This window comes from Megascapheus bottae, chromosome 28 (genome assembly GCF_031878675.1).
Source record: "Megascapheus bottae isolate mThoBot1 chromosome 28, mThoBot2.hap1, whole genome shotgun sequence".
NCBI classification, from domain to species: Eukaryota; Metazoa; Chordata; class Mammalia; order Rodentia; family Geomyidae; genus Megascapheus; species Megascapheus bottae.
Genome location: NC_143536.1, coordinates 4592379 through 4610476, shown reverse-complemented (window position 1 = coordinate 4610476; position 18098 = coordinate 4592379). Strand labels below are relative to the sequence as shown.

At 44.6% G+C, this 18098-nt stretch overlaps 3 protein-coding genes and 1 long non-coding RNA gene across 6 annotated transcripts in view; 1 reads left to right on the top strand and 3 right to left on the bottom strand.

Moving 5' to 3' along the window:
• Positions 1–65: 65 nt before the first annotated feature.
• On the top strand, positions 66–17058 carry LOC150045024 (uncharacterized). The gene is made up of 4 exons (XR_016532941.1): positions 66–136; positions 9969–10201; positions 10332–10400; positions 16538–17058. It is a non-coding gene; the product is annotated as an uncharacterized LOC150045024 (long non-coding RNA).
• LOC150045026 (disintegrin and metalloproteinase domain-containing protein 1a-like) lies at positions 2476–5721 on the bottom strand. Its single transcript, XM_090320079.1, has one exon. The coding sequence runs from the start codon at positions 5328–5330 to the stop codon at positions 2631–2633; it is 2700 nt and encodes an 899-aa protein (XP_090176205.1). The 5' UTR covers positions 5331–5721; the 3' UTR covers positions 2476–2630.
• Positions 11608–15094, bottom strand: LOC150045025 (disintegrin and metalloproteinase domain-containing protein 1a-like). The gene has a single exon (XM_090320080.1). The coding sequence runs from the start codon at positions 14616–14618 to the stop codon at positions 12219–12221; it is 2400 nt and encodes a 799-aa protein (XP_090176206.1). The 5' UTR covers positions 14619–15094; the 3' UTR covers positions 11608–12218.
• The window catches only part of Mapkapk5 (MAPK activated protein kinase 5), a 27048-nt gene continuing 25921 nt past the window's right edge, over positions 16972–18098 (bottom strand). For all 3 annotated transcript variants that reach the window (XM_090320083.1, XM_090320081.1, XM_090320082.1), the window contains one exon: positions 16972–17161. In XM_090320083.1, coding sequence (XP_090176209.1) covers positions 17067–17161 — 95 coding nt within the window. In that variant the 3' untranslated portion in view covers positions 16972–17066. The remainder of the gene's footprint in view (positions 17162–18098) is intronic.

Sequence of the window (18098 nt, the reverse complement as noted above, 5' to 3'; positions counted from 1 at the left end):
ATTAACACCATGTCTGGCACTGCATGAGCAGTATGAATAATATGTTTGCTCTGTGCCCTCTTCCCAGAGAAGTAACTGCCACCTGCAGAGCTCTGTAACCTGCACTGGAGACACTCCACCGGCTGATCACTCACAGGTATTAATAATGCAGATAAGCACTTTGTAATACAGAGAATAAGAAACATTTTAATTTCATGCATTTTTTAGTACTGGTAAGTATGATAAATAAGTTACAATAAGTATTATGGCATTGGCTTAAAACACAATTACCTAACTCTACTCTTGGTGATGTTCATTGGCTATGAGATACCTAGGGGTGTGAAATTCATCACTAGACAGTAAAAATGAAAGGAGATAAGAGGCTGCCCTGAAAGAAAAATGTTTTGGGTATAAAGAGAACATGATATCTGAGGATCACGGTTCAAAGCCAGCTGGGGCATGAAAGGACCTAAGACTCTTCTCTCCAATTCACCTCTAGAAAAGGGGTACTGGGGCGTGGCTCAAGGGCAGGGCAGTAGCCTTGAGCTGAAGACCTCAGGGACAGTGCCCAGGCCTAATTGAAGCCCCATGACCCAACAACAAAAAAAAGAAAACATGACTGTAGGGAACACTTGAAAATACAAATCTATCATAAAGCACACTTAAATGACAGATTTAAATGACAATGCCATCAGTACTACCTTCTTTTTCTTTTCATATTTTAAGATAGAGTATTACTTCTGTTGGTTGGCTTTAGCCACCTGAGTGCTCTTTGTTAGACACACATACCACCGTCCCTCGAATAATGTTGATCTATACCTTTGTTTGTATTTATTTATTTTTATTTATTTATTTTTTTGCCAGTCCTGGGCTTGAGCTCAGGGCCTGAGCACTGTCCTTGGACTTTCTCAAGGCTAGAGCTCTACCACTTGAGCCTCAGCACCACTTCTGGCTTTTTTCTATGTATGTGGTACCAAGGAATCGAACCCGGGTCGTCATGCATGCTAGGCAAGCACTTTAACCACTAGGCCAAACTCCTGGCCCTTATTTATTTATTTAGAGAGCATTAATCTGGGTACTGATGGCATGGGTCAAATTTGTAATCCTACTCAGGAGACTGAGATTTGTGGATTACCTGTTGAACCTAGCCCAGGCAGTAAAGTCCATGACACTTTTTTTTTTTGGCCAGTCCTTGCTTGAACTCAGGCTTTCTCACGGCTGGAGCTCTACCACTTGATCTACAGCACCACTTCCAGCTTCATTCTATGTATGTGATACTGAAGAATCAACCCCGAGTCTTCTTGCGTGCTAGGCAAGCACTCTACCACTAGGCTGAACTCCAGGCCCCATGACACTCTTATCGCAAGTTAAGCCAGCCGAAGAACAAGTGGTGATGTTGCTCAATGTGGTCTGAAGCAAAAAGAGCTCAGGGACAGCACCCAGACCTTAAGTTCTAGCCCCACTACTGAGAAAAAAATAAGAAATAACCCCGGGCACTGGTGGCTCATGCTGGTAATCCTAGCTATTCAGAAGGTTGAGATCTGAGGGTCGTGGTTCAGAGCCACCCCGGACAGGAAAGTCCATGAAATTCTTACCTTCATATAACCACCAGAAAACTGGAAGAGGCACTGTGACTCAAGTGGTAGAGTGCTAGCCTTGAATTGAAGAGCTCAGAGGCAGTGCTGAGGCCCAGAGTTCAAACCCCATAATAGACAAAATAAGCACATTAATTTGGACCGGGAGTATGACCTAGTGGTAGAGTGCTTGCTTAGGATGCATGAAGCCCTGGATTCGATTCCTTGGTACCACATAGGTAGAAAAAGCCAGAAGTGGTACTGTGGCTCAAGTTGTATAGCTCTAGCCTTGGGAAAGACCAAGGACAATGCCCAGGCCCTGAGTTCAAGCCCCAGGACTAGCAAAAATTAAATAAATAAATAAAATTTAAAATTCATTAATTAAGAATGAAATTAAAAATAAAATGCCACATTTTTGTTGTTTTTGCCTGCCTTGTGCTAATGGCTCATGCCTGTAATACTCACTTCTTAGAAGGACAAGATCTGAGGATTATTGTTCAAATCCAACCCAGACAGAAAAGTCTGTGAGATTCTTAATCCATTTATCCAAAAAACAAAACACAACAAAAAACCCTGGAAGTGGATGCAAGGCTCAAATGATAGTAAAGTTTACAAAACAGCTAAGCTGCAATGGCAGGGATCTGAGTTCAAGCATTAGCACTGTTATCAAGTAAAGAAAACCAAAAATCTTTTTCTTTCATTAAGGAAATTTAGAGGTTAAATTATAACAATCATGTGAAAATGTTTCTTGCACCTTACTATACGTCAAACAAGTTACATAGAAGAGTGTATGTCCTGAAAAACATAGCCAAAAGTGACAAGGATGTTAATATCTGTGGGTATATGTGATAGCTGCAAGTGAATTATGAAAAAATCAAACATATTAAGACATTTGATATGTTAATAAACACTTATTTACTAAATGAATAATAAAAGTAGTGGAATCTCTTCTGCCACTTGAAAATATTTTGTCTGTAGAGCTTCTAGTCAGAGATACTAGACTCAGTCATTTCCACCTGACTTATCCCAGCCTTCTCATTGTCACATGGTACTTTAGAAAGTGGTTGTTTTTTAGCTTCAGTCTTCATCTTCTTTTAATTCTTCCTCCGGTCCTTCTCTTTCCTCCTCTACCTGTGGTCCTTCTTTTTCCTCCTCTACCTCTGGTCCTTCTTTTTCTTCCTCGACCTCTGGTCCTTCTTTTTCCTCCTGGACCTCTGCTCCTTCTTTTTCCTCCTCGACCTCTGGTCCTTCTTTTTCCTCCTCGACCTCTGGTCCTTCTTTTTCCTCCTCTACCTCTGGTCCTTCTTTTTCCTCCTCTACCTCTGGTCTTTCTTTTTCCTCCTCTACTTCTGGTCCTTCTTTTTCCTCTATTATTTCTGAGGGGAGTTCTGCATGTGACTCTACTGATGGCTCCTCTTTTGGCAAGGATTCTTCTGAAACTGATTCCGTAAGCTCTAAATGTCTTTCTTCAGACTCTCTTCCTTTAACAATGTAGATGAAGCAAATAATTATGCCTATCACTAATATTCCAAACATTATATTTAAAAGTAATAGTTTCATGTTTAGAATGGAATCATCTCTCCTAACAGAACCTTGTCCAAATCCGACACCTTGGTCTTTTACGTTACCAGGTGGACCACTATCTACACTACCACCATTTCCTTTATTTTTGCAGTAAGGGGGTGAAAAGCCAGGATGACAGTGGCAGTGCCCTAAATCATTGCAAACACCTTTTCCATTGCATAGTTCCTGTGAATTGCACGGAATCTTTATCACAGGAACATCGGCACATGTGAAATTCTGGCAAGATTTATTTAGGCCACAGATAGTGCCACTCCACACATCTCCTTCATCAGGGATGTCTTCATGCTCAAAAGCATCCATGCTCCAGCACCAGTCACTTCCAAAGGGTACCTGTATAAGTGTATGATGGGGTTTGATTTCAGGAACGAGATTAACTCTTGTACATATAAGTTTCCCACACTGTATATTCTTATCAGAACACTGTACATAGTTTTTCTGAGATTCAGAGGGACGACCACAGTTTCCAAATCGTGTCCCCAGGCTGTTCATGTACTTATAACAATCTACTGGACCCGATACAGACCTAAACCCAAAAATATGTAGACATTGAATACTAGGGTCCATGCACTGCGCATCAACACAATAAAAATCTTTATTACACGTAGTGCCGTCTTGCATACACCTGTCTGCAGGGCATCCTGCAGATAAACCAGTACAGTATTCTGGGAGGTCACACACTCCATTAACATTACGACACAGGAATCCCCTTTTTCGAAATCGACATCTGGAACAGCAGGGTTCATTACTACACTGTGCATTTTCCTTCAGTTGACAGTTTGAGGCACAGCACTGATTTGTTTCACATGAATGCCCACAGTCACACTCCTCTGATTCCTCTATCACACCATTTCCACAGGTAGCACTCCTGTGCTTGCGGCTCTTGTGCTGTGGCTCGTTAAACAGACAGGCCCCTTTGTGTTGGCGGAGGAAACGGTAGTAGTCGTCAGAGCTGCAGTTGCTGAAGCCAAGTCCTTTGGTGACGTTTTCATGCATGAGGCAGAAGGGCTTACCTTGACACATGCAGGCCGGGTGGTCGTGCTGCATGCCCAGGTTGTGCCCCAGCTGGTGCACCATGAGTGCTGCAAAGAGGAGGGCATCTTCATGATGGAAGGACTCCACCGCTGCAGCAAAACCACTGGAACAGGCGCCATTGAGAAATGCCTGGCCCATGTTCTCTCCGGGGTGATGCCCAAGGATCATGTGGGCAACGTCGTGCGGCGCGCGAGGGAGGAGCTCCTCTCGTCGCCAGTTGTTGAAATTCCTGAGTGTAGCCTGCAGGTCCACTGGGACCTCTATCAGGTCACCCTCGGTCCAGATCTCCACCCCAGCCAGCACCACCTTTGTATTGAGTCCCCTGGTGAAGCTGTTGGCCAGAGCAATGATGTCCAGCACTCCCCGGACCGTGTCATCGATGTCACTGCCCCACATCCGGAACCTCTGGTAGCTGACCACCACAAACATCTCCACGTACTTGGTGTGGGACCACAAGTGGGGCAGCACCTGGAGGTTATGAGGCTTCGCTCTCTCTTGTTGCCGGCCAGTGGACACCACTGGGCTGTGTGTGGAAGCCACACGACAGGAGGCTGGGGTTTGATGTGCCACGGTGTACAAGACATGTTCAAACTGTTGGGAAGAGAGCATGGGCTCGATGCCGTAGGATGTCTCCTCCTTAATCAGGAGGCCCCTGAGGCCCGAGCAGGTGTTGACAGAAACGAAGGAATGTGGCACTCCTTCGAGGTAGCCCTCGTAGTGGCAGTTCTGTGAGATCTCAGGCGTTGCTTGCTCCAGGGTGCCACGGTGGTAACTGTAGACGGGAAAGCCACTCACAAAGTGGTCTGTCTTCACCTGCAGGTGAACCAGCTGCTTCTGGCCTTGCATGACTAACATGTAGGATGCCCGCCGATCTGGACCTTCACCTGTCTGCACTGTCAGACTCTCTGGGATGACTATTTCATAGGAAGAGCCGTATACCGATTCCAGGTCACAGTGTGTGCTTGGGAGAAGAATTACCCCCAAGAGCAACATGGCTGCCAGCCTGACACACCCAAGTCCTGGCACTAGTCCCAGCCTCCATCCCTTCGTCTGGGGAGCCCAAGTCTGAAACATTGCCTCAACTGCTTCTAGGGCCACTCGCCTTTTCCACAGAGAAGGCAAGATGGAGGCTGAGACTCTCAGGGATGTCACCACTGACATGGCGCAAAGGAATCAGTTGATAATGCAAATGTGGGACCTGTGTCCATGAGCAGCAGGTTTCCTGACCGGGTTCTGAGACCGGGTACTATCCCCAGATGTGCGCTGGCTCCTTGTGGGCAGTTGACCAACACTAAACCACGGCCTTCAGGCTGTGTCTTTTCCTATTCCTGTTTCTCACCTGGCCTTCAGTCGGATGTACAGCACAGGGATTCCTTTCAACAGCCACAGTGTGAACTTCCTTGGCTGAGTTTCTTTTTATGTTCATGGAGAGATGAATCAAGTAGGAGGCTTGGATTGGGTCAGCAGTACAATATCTCTAATTACATTTTGTTTTGTCCAGGCCACACTGCTCCTGATATCCGTTAATCTGCTCATTCTTTCAAATCCAACATTCTGGCAAGTGGCCTGGGGGAGGGGATACAGATTCTCTGGGGATCTCTTGAGCAGGACAGGGTTCTCTGTTGCCCACCACCTCTTCCTCTTGTCTAGAGGTTTCAGGATGTTGTTTCTCTGTTCAGACCTCTTTTGTCAGTGACTTAATATTTTTCTCCCCCTGAAAACCATGATAGTCCAAGTTTTCCACACTCTTCGTTCTTAGTAAATGGATTTAGGGATTTTCTACCTGCTTGTAAAACGTAATTTCTCTCTATCAAGACATTTTCCTGAAGCTGACATAGTGTTGTGAGATCTTAAACTATAGAAGGACTGGAGACCAGGTCCAAGTTCAATTCCTCTGAACTGTCTCAACATCAAAACAGTATAGGAAGTGTAAGAACTCTGATTGTTTTCATTTCAATAGTGAAACTGACCTATAATTTTTTTTTGGTTGATCATGAGGCTTGAACTTGGCCTGGGTGCTGTCCTTGAGCTCTTCAGCTCAAGGCTACCGAACCTAGCCTTGAGCCAAGCTCCACTTCCGGATTTTCTAGAGGTTACTTGGAGATCAGAGTCTCAGGTCCTTTTGTTCCCCTGCTAGCTTTGTAGCTAGGACTATAAGTGTGAGCCACCGTACCCAGCTTAATTTTTCAAAGTTTTAATATCTAAATTTGAAACTGTTATTGGGACTCATGGATAGTGGTTTCCTGTTCTCTCACTTGATATAATTTCTTCCAGTTTGAGTCACATTTTTTTTTTTTTGGTCTGTCCCAGGGCTTGTACTCAAGGCTTGGGCACATCCTTGAGTTTTCTCAAGGCTTTCCCACTTGAGCCAGAGCACCACTCACTGCTTTTTCTGTGTATGTGGGACTGAGAAATCTAACCCATGGCTTTTTGCATGCTAGGGAAGCACTCTACCGCTAGGCCAAACTTGCAGCCCTCTTTTTTCTTTTCTTTTCTTTTTTTTTTTTTTTTTTTGGCAGTCCTTTTTCCTCAAGGCTAGCACTCTGCCACTTGTGCCACAGCACCATTTCTGGCCTTTTCTATGTATGTGGTACTGAGGAATTGAACCCAGGTCTTTGTGCATGCTAGGCAAGCACTCTACCACTTGGTCAAACTCCCGGCCCCCCTAGTTGTCTTTTAAAATAAATATTTTGGCCAGGTGCTGGTGACTCATGCCTATAATCCTAGCTACTCAGGAGGCTGAAATCTGAAGGTCAAGATTCACCCGTTGACCACCAGAATACCAGAAGCGGTAGTATGGCTCATAGTGGTAAGCTGCTAGCATTGATCAAAAAAGAGCTGTGGGACAGGGTTCAGGCCTTAAGTTCAAGTACCATAACCAAAAAAGTAAAATTATTAAGTTGTAAAAAGGAGTTTCAATTCCAGAAGTCAGATTATGAGTATAATGTGTCTTTGAACAATGTCACGCTTCCCTCATTCTCTCCCATTTTTCCTCATCCTTCAAAGTTATATACTTCAATTTTATTTAATGTACATAGAATATAATGACTACATATACTGCCCTTTCCCTCCATTCATGTGCATCCCTCTCAGTGCTCTCTTGCCCCAAATCTCATTTTAGCCTTGGTATTCATTTTATTAAACAGCTCATTAATGGTTCAAAAGAGCTACACCACTGGACCCCTACTGGGTATACTGTCCATTCGTCGGTTTCATTGTGACTATATGCACACAACGCTGTAAATACTTTCATGTATGTTGATATTTTAGATTTAACTTCAATATATGAGAAAAGATATGCCATTTGTCTCTTTTAGCCTGACTTCACTCATCTTAATTCTAGGTTTATGTATTTCCCTGCAAAGAGCACATTCTTCTTCTTTTTTTTTTTTTTTTTTTTTGGTGGGCCATGGGGCTTGAACTCAACCTGGGCACGGTACCTGAATTCTTCAGGTCAAGGCTGCCTCCCTTACCCTACCCTGGGCCTGGGCATTGTCCCTGAGGTCTTCAGCTCAAAGCTACCATCCTACCTTCCAGCCAAGCCCCACTTCCCCTTTCTAGAAATTAATTGGAGATAAGAGTCTCAGATCCTTTTGTTCCTGGCCTGGCTTTGAACCTTGATCCTCAGATCTCAGCCTCCTGAGTAGCTAGGATTGCAAGCATGAGCCAACAACATACAGAACTCAGTTGCATGTATTTACTACTTTTTTGTTTTGGTTTTTGTTTTTTAATTTTTGCTGATCCTGGGGCTTGAACTCAGGGGCCTGAGCACTGTCTTTGGGCATTCTCAAGGCCAGAGCGCTACCACTTGAGCCACAGCATCACTTCTGGCTTTTTTCTATGTATGTGGTACCAAGGAATTGAACCCGGGTCTTCATGCCTACCAGGCAAGCACTCTACCACTAGGCCAAACTTCCAGTCCCTGTGTGACATTTTCTTGATCCACTCATTGATTGTAAGGCATTTGGGCTGTTTCTATAACTTAATATGAGTAGTATATCAGTAAACATGGTTACACAGGTGTCTTTGTTGTGTTACTGACCTGTAACATTCTGGGTAAATGCCCAAGAGTGATATTACTGGATCATAGGATAGTTGTTGTTGTTTGTCGGTCATGGGATTTGAACTCTGGGCCTGAATACTGTCCCTGAGCTCGTTAGCTCAAGACTACCACCCTACCCCTTGAGTCACATCACCACTTTCAATTTTCTGGTGGTTAATTGGAGATAAGAGTCTCAGGTCCTGGGGCTAGGAGTTTGGCCTAGTGGTAGAGTGCATGCCTAGCATACACAAAGACCCAGGTTCCATTCCTCGGTACCACATACATAGAAAAAAGCTGGAAGTGATTTTGTGGCTCAAGTGGTAGAGCTCTAGCCTTGAGAAAGCCCAAGGACAGTACTCAGGCCTTGAGTTCAAGCCAAGACTAGCAAGAGAGAGAGAGAGAGAGAGAGAGAGAGAGAGAGAGAGAGAGAGAGAGAGAGAGAGAGAGAGAGAGAGAGAGAGAGTCTCAGGTGCTTTTGTGTCCAAGCTGGCTTTGAACCTTGATCCTCAGATCTTAGCCTCCTGAGTATCTAGGATTACAGGCATGAGCTATGAGGCCCTGCTCCCTCACCTCTATTTGCTGCCGACAGTGACATATTTCAACTGTGAGATTACTTTCTTCTGTCCCAAGGCAGGACACAGGCAGCCAAAAACTCAGATTAACTCAGGGAAAAAAAGTTTGAAGTACATGAGGCGGTTCTTCTTACCTGGTCTGTGTTTTCTGAGCCTGTCTATCATTATCCTGCAGGTCAACAGGATTATGTGGGTCAGAAGGAATGGGAAGCAATAGCCAGCAGGCAAATAGGTCTACAGGACGGTCCAGGAGAAAGACCTACGTGGGCTATATTTTGCTTTGTGGGGTTTTATTGGTCTTCTGTTTGTAATAGCTAAAACCAAAATTAAAATCTTGGGAAGGTAGTAAAATGGAGGAAATAAATTTTTACCAACAGGTCATGAAATACTAGTCATGAAAAAGAATTAATTTAGAAAGAATATGACTTGGTTGGTGAGCCTGCCAGTAGGGAAAGAAAATGATTCAAATGAATGAAAATAACTTGGATTTCTTTCATAAAAAGATGAGCCTAAAATCCTTTACGTAACCGTATGGGCCTGGAAAAGAATATGGAAAGCCATGAAGTAGTTTAAACAGTGTTTGCGAGAGCGAGAATGGGGTTATCTATACAGAGTAAAAGGGTCACAGAGGAAATGCTGCGGAAACAACATGGAGACACTATTTACTTACTATTTTTGTGTGTGTGTGCTGACCCTGGGGCTTGTACTCCGGGCCTGGGTGCTGTCCCTGAGTTTTTGTGCTCAAGTCTGCCAGTCTACTACTTGAACCACAGCTCTACTTCTGGCTTTTTGGTAGTTCATCGGAAATAAGAGTCTCACAAACTTTCTTGACTGGAATACCTCCCAACCATGATCCTCAAATCTCAGCCTCCCGAGGAGCCAGGATTATAGGCCTGAGCCAGTGGTATTCAGCTTGCCTCACTTTTGAAGGTCGGCTTTGCTTAAATCATCCACCTACTGACCATCTCAGTCAGCTGGTTTTACAGAACTGAATAATGATCCTAGCCTGCCACTCAGCAGTCCAGCTCCAGCTGGGAAAAGGATACTTTGTGACTCTAATGCCTACACAATCCAGGAGGTTCTTGACTTCAGTGTTGACATGTAAAGCCTTTGTCTTAGTAGCCACTGAGAAAACAGCCACATGTTTGGCAAACTAGCATCAGTATTTTCTCTTTTACACTAAAGGAAAAGGCTCATCAGGCCCCGGAGAACATACATTCCGTCACATCTGCAGAAGGATAGCAGACTCCAGCACCTACTGTCTAGGCCAAGAGCCACCTCGGTGACGTCTTTGTCCTTGAGTACCAAACAGAAGTTTCCTTGCGAAGTGGAGAGGTCTCCTTCGGTTTGGTTGGTCTGTTTGGACGTGGTGTGGAGGTGGTGCTGGGGAAGCACCCACGCTTCACGTGTGCTGGGAGGTAAGCATTCTACCCCTGAGCCACACGAGATCGGTATTAAGACAATGTGAATGTCAGATGCTTATTAACACCATGTCTGGCACTGCATGAGCAGTATGAATAATATGTTTGCTCTGTGCCCTCTTCCCAGAGAAGTAACTGCCACCTGCAGAGCTCTGTAACCTGCACTGGAGACACTCCACCGGCTGATCACTCACAGGTATTAATAATGCAGATAAGCACTTTGTAATACAGAGAATAAGAAACATTTTAATTTCATGCATTTTTTAGTACTGGTAAGTATGATAAATAAGTTACAATAAGTATTATGGCATTGGCTTAAAACACAATTACCTAACTCTACTCTTGGTGATGTTCATTGGCTATGAGATACCTAGGGGTGTGAAATTCATCACTAGACAGTAAAAATGAAAGGAGATAAGAGGCTGCCCTGAAAGAAAAATGTTTTGGGTATAAAGAGAACATGATATCTGAGGATCACGGTTCAAAGCCAGCTGGGGCATGAAAGGACCTAAGACTCTTCTCTCCAATTCACCTCTAGAAAAGGGGTACTGGGGCGTGGCTCAAGGGCAGGGCAGTAGCCTTGAGCTGAAGACCTCAGGGACAGTGCCCAGGCCTAATTGAAGCCCCATGACCCAACAACAAAAAAAAAGAAAACATGACTGTAGGGAACACTTGAAAATACAAATCTGTAATAAACACATTCGTTAGATTTAAATCACAATACCTTCATTACTGGCTCGCTTGCTTGCTTGCTTGCTTTTTTTACCAGTCCTGGGGCTTGAACTAAGGAACTGAGCACTGTTCTTGGGCTTTCTCCAAGGCTAGCATTCTACCACTTGAGCCCCAGCACCATTTCTGGCTTTTCTTTGTATGTGATACTGAGCAATTGAACCCAGGTCTTTGCGCATGCTAGCCAACCACTCACTCTACCACTAGGTCAAACTCCCAACCCAATCTTTTCATTGTTTTGTGATGAAATATCACGTTTGTAGGTTTGCCTGAGCCACCAGACTGCTGTTGTCATACATATTCACCACAATCTCTGGCGTAATGCTGACCTCTGTTTACCTTTGTTTTATTTATTTATTTATTTTATTTTTTGAGTACTACAGCGAATCCAAGTCTTTGGCCAGGGTAGGCCATGCACTTGACCACCTAAAGTCCACCCTTCAAGAGTGTCTAGTTAATTTTGTTTGGCTGGCCCAAACTCTTGGTTCTTCTCCCTGTACTCCCTAAGTAGCTCAGGGCTAGCTTCTTAACGTAGTGCTAGCTTATTAACCCCTGCAACAGAGCTGCAAAACCCCGAAAATATTGTACATGAGCCGGGTGCAGTTGCTCAGGCCTGTAATTCTAGCTACTCAGGAGGCTGTGATCAGACACAGTACCCAGGCCCAGAGTTCAAGTCCCACAACCAACAAAAATTAAAAAATACTCTACATGGAATCTGAATACATGTCTAGTAATCTGGTATGATTGTAATTTTATTTTGGATTTAAAAACTTCTTGCTTCATGAATACAAAGGTAGAGGTTACATTAGAATAAACAATCACCTGAAAATTGCCTATATGATAGGTAGTTGTTTCCTGAATCAAAAATCTTCATGGTAGTCGTAAATTAAAAAATGTGTACTATTGTATATCAAACAAGATACATGGAAGAAACCATGTCCTGAAAAAGAATTCTCAGTTACTAAAGCAATAGTCCAATATCACAAGGACATTAATGTATGAAATATATATGCTGAGTTCAAATGAAGCATGAAAAAGTAAACATAGTAAGGCAGTTAATATGTTAATAAGCACTTATTTACTAAATGAATGATTAAAAATAGAGGATTCCCTCCTGCAATTTGAGCTTTCAATCAGAGATAGTAGGGCCATCTGGTCCCACCTAACTTGTTTCTCTGTACTTCTCATTGTCACATTGTTCTGGAGGAGTTGGTTGTGTTGGGTGTCATTTTTCGTCCTCTTCTAAATAGAATTGCTCTTCTTCCTTTGTGGCTTCTGGTGTGAGTTATTTAAATGCCTCTTCTGATGGCACTTCTGGAGGAATCTCTTCAGGGATCTCTGGATAAGCTTCCTCCTCCTCCTCCTCCTCTTCTCCTACTTTTCTACTTTGCCTACCTTTCACAATGAAGATGAGCCCAATGGTTATACATAATACTACTGCCATTAGTGTAATTAATAGTACTAATTTCACTTTGTGATCCACATTGTTTTTTCTCACAGCACGTTGGTCACGTCCTAGACTTGCTTTTCGATGAGCAGGCGGGCCACTGTCCACACTGCCACCATTTCCTCTGTTTCTGCAGTCTGGGGGGGCAGTGCCTACTTTACAATGGCAGTGCTTTAAATCATTGCAAACTCCTCTTGAATTACACATTACGTCTAAGTTGCAGCTAGGTTTGATTCTGATGGTATAAACACACTTGTGATTTCGACAAGTTTTCCTTTCACCACAAACAGTGCCCAGCCAGACGTCTCCTTCATCAGGGACTTCTTCATTCACAAAGCCATCCATGCTCCAATAGAATTCTTCCTCGTGAGGTATCTGAATAAGTGAATGACCAGGTGTGATTGCTGGCAGTAAAGTAATACCCATACATACAAGTTTACCACACATTACATTCTCTTCTGAACACTTTACGAAGCTGTGTGGAGACCCAGAGACATGGCCACAGTGTCCCAATCGGTCCCCCCTGCTGTTCATTGTGTGGTACAACCTTCTTGAGGCAGACCTTGCACCTTCCCCAAAAATAAAGGCACACTGCCCATCATAGTCCATGCAGTGACCACCACGACAATAGAAGACAGTATTACACGCAGATCCATCTTCCATATGCCTGTCTGCAGGGCACAAAGCTGAGTTTCCAGTACAGTATTCTGGGAGGTCACACACTCCATTAACATTACGACACAGGAATCCCCTTTTTCGAAATCGACATCTGGAACAGCAGGGTTCATTACTACACTGTGCATTTTTCTTCAGTTGACAGTTTGAGGCACAGCACTGATTTGTTTCACATGAATGCCCACAGTCACACTCCTCTGATTCCTCTATCACACCATTTCCACAGGTAGCACTCCTGTGCTTGCGGCTCTTGTGCTGTGGCTCGTTAAACAGACAGGCCCCTTTGTGTTGGCGGAGGAAACGGTAGTAGTCGTCAGAGCTGCAGTTGCTGAAGCCAAGTCCTTTGGTGACGTTTTCATGCATGAGGCAGAAGGGCTTACCTTGACACATGCAGGCCGGGTGGTCGTGCTGCATGCCCAGGTTGTGCCCCAGCTGGTGCACCATGAGTGCTGCAAAGAGGAGGGCATCTTCATGATGGAAGGACTCCACCGCTGCAGCAAAACCACTGGAACAGGCGCCATTGAGAAATGCCTGGCCCATGTTCTCTCCGGGGTGATGCCCAAGGATCATGTGGGCAACGTCGTGCGGCGCGCGAGGGAGGAGCTCCTCTCGTCGCCAGTTGTTGAAATTCCTGAGTGTAGCCTGCAGGTCCACTGGGACCTCTATCAGGTCACCCTCGGTCCAGATCTCCACCCCAGCCAGCACCACCTTTGTATTGAGTCCCCTGGTGAAGCTGTTGGCCAGAGCAATGATGTCCAGCACTCCCCGGACCGTGTCATCGATGTCACTGCCCCACATCCGGAACCTCTGGTAGCTGACCACCACAAACATCTCCACGTACTTGGTGTGGGACCACAAGTGGGGCAGCACCTGGAGGTTATGAGGCTTCGCTCTCTCTTGTTGCCGGCCAGTGGACACCACTGGGCTGTGTGTGGAAGCCACACGACAGGAGGCTGGGGTTTGATGTGCCACGGTGTACAAGACATGTTCAAACTGTTGGGAAGAGAGCATGGGCTCGATGCCGTAGGATGTCTCCTCCTTAATCAGGAGGCCCCTGAGGCCCGAGCAGGTGTTGACAGAAACGAAGGAATGTGGCACTCCTTCGAGGTAGCCCTCGTAGTGGCAGTTCTGTGAGATCTCAGGCGTTGCTTGCTCCAGGGTGCCACGGTGGTAACTGTAGACGGGAAAGCCACTCACAAAGTGGTCTGTCTTCACCTGCAGGTGAACCAGCTGCTTCTGGCCTTGCATGACTAACATGTAGGATGCCCGCCGATCTGGACCTTCACCTGTCTGCACTGTCAGACTCTCTGGGATGACTATTTCATAGGAAGAGCCGTATACCGATTCCAGGTCACAGTGTGTGCTTGGGAGAAGAATTACCCCCAAGAGCAACATGGCTGCCAGCCTGACACACCCAAGTCCTGGCACTAGTCCCAGCCTCCATCCCTTCGTCTGGGGAGCCCAAGTCTGAAACATTGCCTCAACTGCTTCTAGGGCCACTCGCCTTTTCCACAGAGAAGGCAAGATGGAGGCTGAGACTCTCAGGGATGTCACCACTGACATGGCGCAAAGGAATCAGTTGATAATGCAAATGTGGGACCTGTGTCCATGAGCAGCAGGTTTCCTGACCGGGTTCTGAGACCGGGTACTATCCCCAGATGTGCGCTGGCTCCTTGTGGGCAGTTGACCAACACTAAACCACGGCCTTCAGGCTGTGTCTTTTCCTATTCCTGTTTCTCACCTGGCCTTCAGTCGGATGTACAGCACAGGGATTCCTTTCAACAGCCACAGTGTGAACTTCCTTGGCTGAGTTTCTTTTTATGTTCATGGAGAGATGAATCAAGTAGGAGGCTTGGATTGGGTCAGCAGTACAATATCTCTAATTACATTTTGTTTTGTCCAGGCCACACTGCTCCTGATATCCGTTAATCTGCTCATTCTTTCAAATCCAACATTCTGGCAAGTGACCCTGGGGGAGGGGATACAGATTCTCTGGGGATCTCTTGAGCAGGACAGGGTTCTCTGTTGCCCACCACCTCTTCCTCTTGTCTAGAGGTTTCAGGATGTTGTTTCCCTGTTCAGACCTCTTTTGTCAGTGACTTAATATTTTTCTCCCCCTGAAAACCATGATAGTCCAAGTTTTCCACACTCTTCGTTCTTAGTAAATGGATTTAGGGATTTTCTACCTGCTTGTAAAACGTAATTTCTCTCTATCAAGACATTTTCCTGAAGCTGACATAGCGTTGTGAGATATTACTTTAACTATAGAAGGACTGGAGACCAGGTCCAAGTTCAATTCCTCTGAACTGTCTCAACATCAAAACAGTATAGGAAGTGTAAGAACTCTGATTGTTTTCATTTTAATGGTGAAACTGACCTGTAATTTTTTTTGTTTGTCTTTTGTTTTTGGTGGGTCATGGGGCTTGAACTTGGCTTGAGTGCTGTCCCTGAGCTCTACAGCTCAAGGCTATTTCCCTAGCTTTGAGCCAATCTCCACTTCCTAATTTTCTAGAGGTTACTTGGAGATCAGAGTCTCAGGTTCTTTTGTGCTTTGAACCTTGATCCTTAGATCTTAGCCTCCTGAGTAGCTAGGATTACAGGTATGAACCACAGGTAGGCTTGAGCTAATTTTTGTGATAGTCAGATTTTTGTTTCTTCTCTTTGCTTGTTTGTTGTGTGTAGTGGTGGGGGTTGTTTTTAGTGGTATGGGTGTTTCCCTAGAGGTAGGCCCTGTAGCACTGAATTACAGCCTCAGCCCTTGGTGTTGTGAAACAGGTCTCTAAATGTAACTCAATCTAGACAACTCAAACTAGCCCAGGCTAGGTAGCTCTGATGCCAGAAAAGTAGGGAACGGAAAGAAGTAGTGGAACAGTGGGACCTCAGGAAAGGGAAAACGGAAGCTCTGGCCAAACATGTTAACTGTAAAACCAAAGCAGAGTAATGATGCGTCATGTTTGGTATCCTATCTACTCTGAAGGCTGAGATGTGAGGATTATGGTTTGAATCTAGTCTGTGAAACTTTGTAATTTCCAATGAACCAGCAAAAAGCTGAAAGTGGAATTGTGGCTAAAGTGGAAGAGCATGTATTTTAAGCATAGGGGCCGGGAGTTGGCCTAGTGGTAGAGTGCCTGCCTAGCATGCAAGAAGACCCGGATCGATTCCTTGGTACCACATACATAGAAAAAAGCCAGAAGTGGTGCTGAGGCTCAAGTGGTAGAGTTCTAGCCTTGAGAAATTCCAAGGACAGGGCTCAGGCCCTGAGCTCAAGTCCAGGACTGGCAAAAAAAAAAAAAAAAGAAAAAGAAACTTAAGCATAGTTTCCAGGCCCTAGGACCTGTGTGTAAGTGCACATGTACACGTACACACACGTACGTACACACACACACACACACACACACATACACAGCGCTACTAAATTTAAGGAACATACTAGTGTCCTTTACCCAAGAATGACAACAACAAAATACTGTCTCTTTTGGTAGGGGGAATTAAGAGGCAAGAAGAAGAAGGACACAGCTCTTGCTGCTTCCATCACAGGATCTCCCAGGCCCCAGAGTGTGCATCCTGTGAATTCTAGCAGGCATCTGTGATGACAGAGCCACAACAGTTCGTTGGCACTCAGGTGAATCTATCAGTGGTGCAGAAGGCAAATGAACAGGGCAACTGAGTGAGATTCCACAGTATTGGGCTCAGTTGTTCACTGAGCATGAGGTCAGTACAGCTGGTCCTTTATGTACCCCTGACAAGGCTTTGTGAATGCCGTTGTAAGTAAAATAGTCTTTCCTGACAATATTGCCATACACATAGAAAACTAGAACGCGCCTGCATCAACAGTGTCTCTTCAGATTTGAGCTTTCCCCAACAAACAAGTATACTAAACTCTGCTCCTAAATTTATGTAGCAACTAGAAGCAATATGGAAATGAAATTATGATTTATTAATTTACATAAAAATTACTTTATACATTAAGGAATAATTTTTTAAATTCTTTAAAAACCAAGTTTGAAGCTGTTATTGTGATTCGTGAAAAGTGGTTTGCTCTTCTATCACTTGCTTCACAATTTCTGCCAGTTTGAGTCGATCTACTTTGTCTGTGAATCCATGACCTGAAACCCAAGAAAGAACGTCAGTTCTCAAACTGATTTACCCTCACACATGGCTGGGCCACCCCAATACTAATTAAAAGCAGTTTAGCTGGGCTCTGTTGACTCATGCTTATAATCCAAGCTACTCAGGAGGGTGAGATTTAGAATCACAGTCAAAGATAGCCTGGGCAGAAAAAGTCTGTGAGATCTTATCTTCAAAAAACTACCTGAAAAACAGAAATAGAGGTATGGCCACCCTTGAGCCAAAGGAGCTGAAGGGCAGCACCCAGGCCCTGAGCTCGTGCCCCACAATCAATAAAAAACAATACCAGTTCATATGCCCCATTTTTCAGCTAATAATTGAACAATTCTGTTAAACCTGGAAATAAAATTAAAAGTTGACTACAACCATTGTAAATCACAACAAAAACTCAGAGCTTTGTATAAAATTCAGTATGTCTGACAAGGAACTCATCAAGAATACATATGTATAAGTTGTAAGTCAGTAAAAAATGGCCAACAACTAGAGTTGTCATTTCATAAAAGAAGCAATTGAACTAATCAATAAACATTTCAAAAGTGGGCAGTCATTGAGTGCTGGTAGACTGAACCTGTAATCATTGGATCTGTAATCTCAGAAGGCTGAGATCTGGGGTTTATGGTTCAAAGCCATCTCAGTCAGGAAAGTCTGTGAGACTTTTTACTTTTCTATTGTTGTTGTTGTTGTTGTTTTTTAGTTTGTTGCGGTTTTGTTGTTGTTGTTGTTTTTTTGCCAGTCCTGGCCTTGAGCTCAGGGCTTGAGCACTGTCCTTGGACTTTCTCAAGGCTAGCACTCTACTACTTGAGCCTCAGCACCACTTCTGGCTTTTTGCTATGTACGTGGGGTACTGAGGAATCTAACCAGGGTCTTCGTGCATGCTAGGCAAGCACTCTACCACTAGGCCAAACTCCCGGCCCT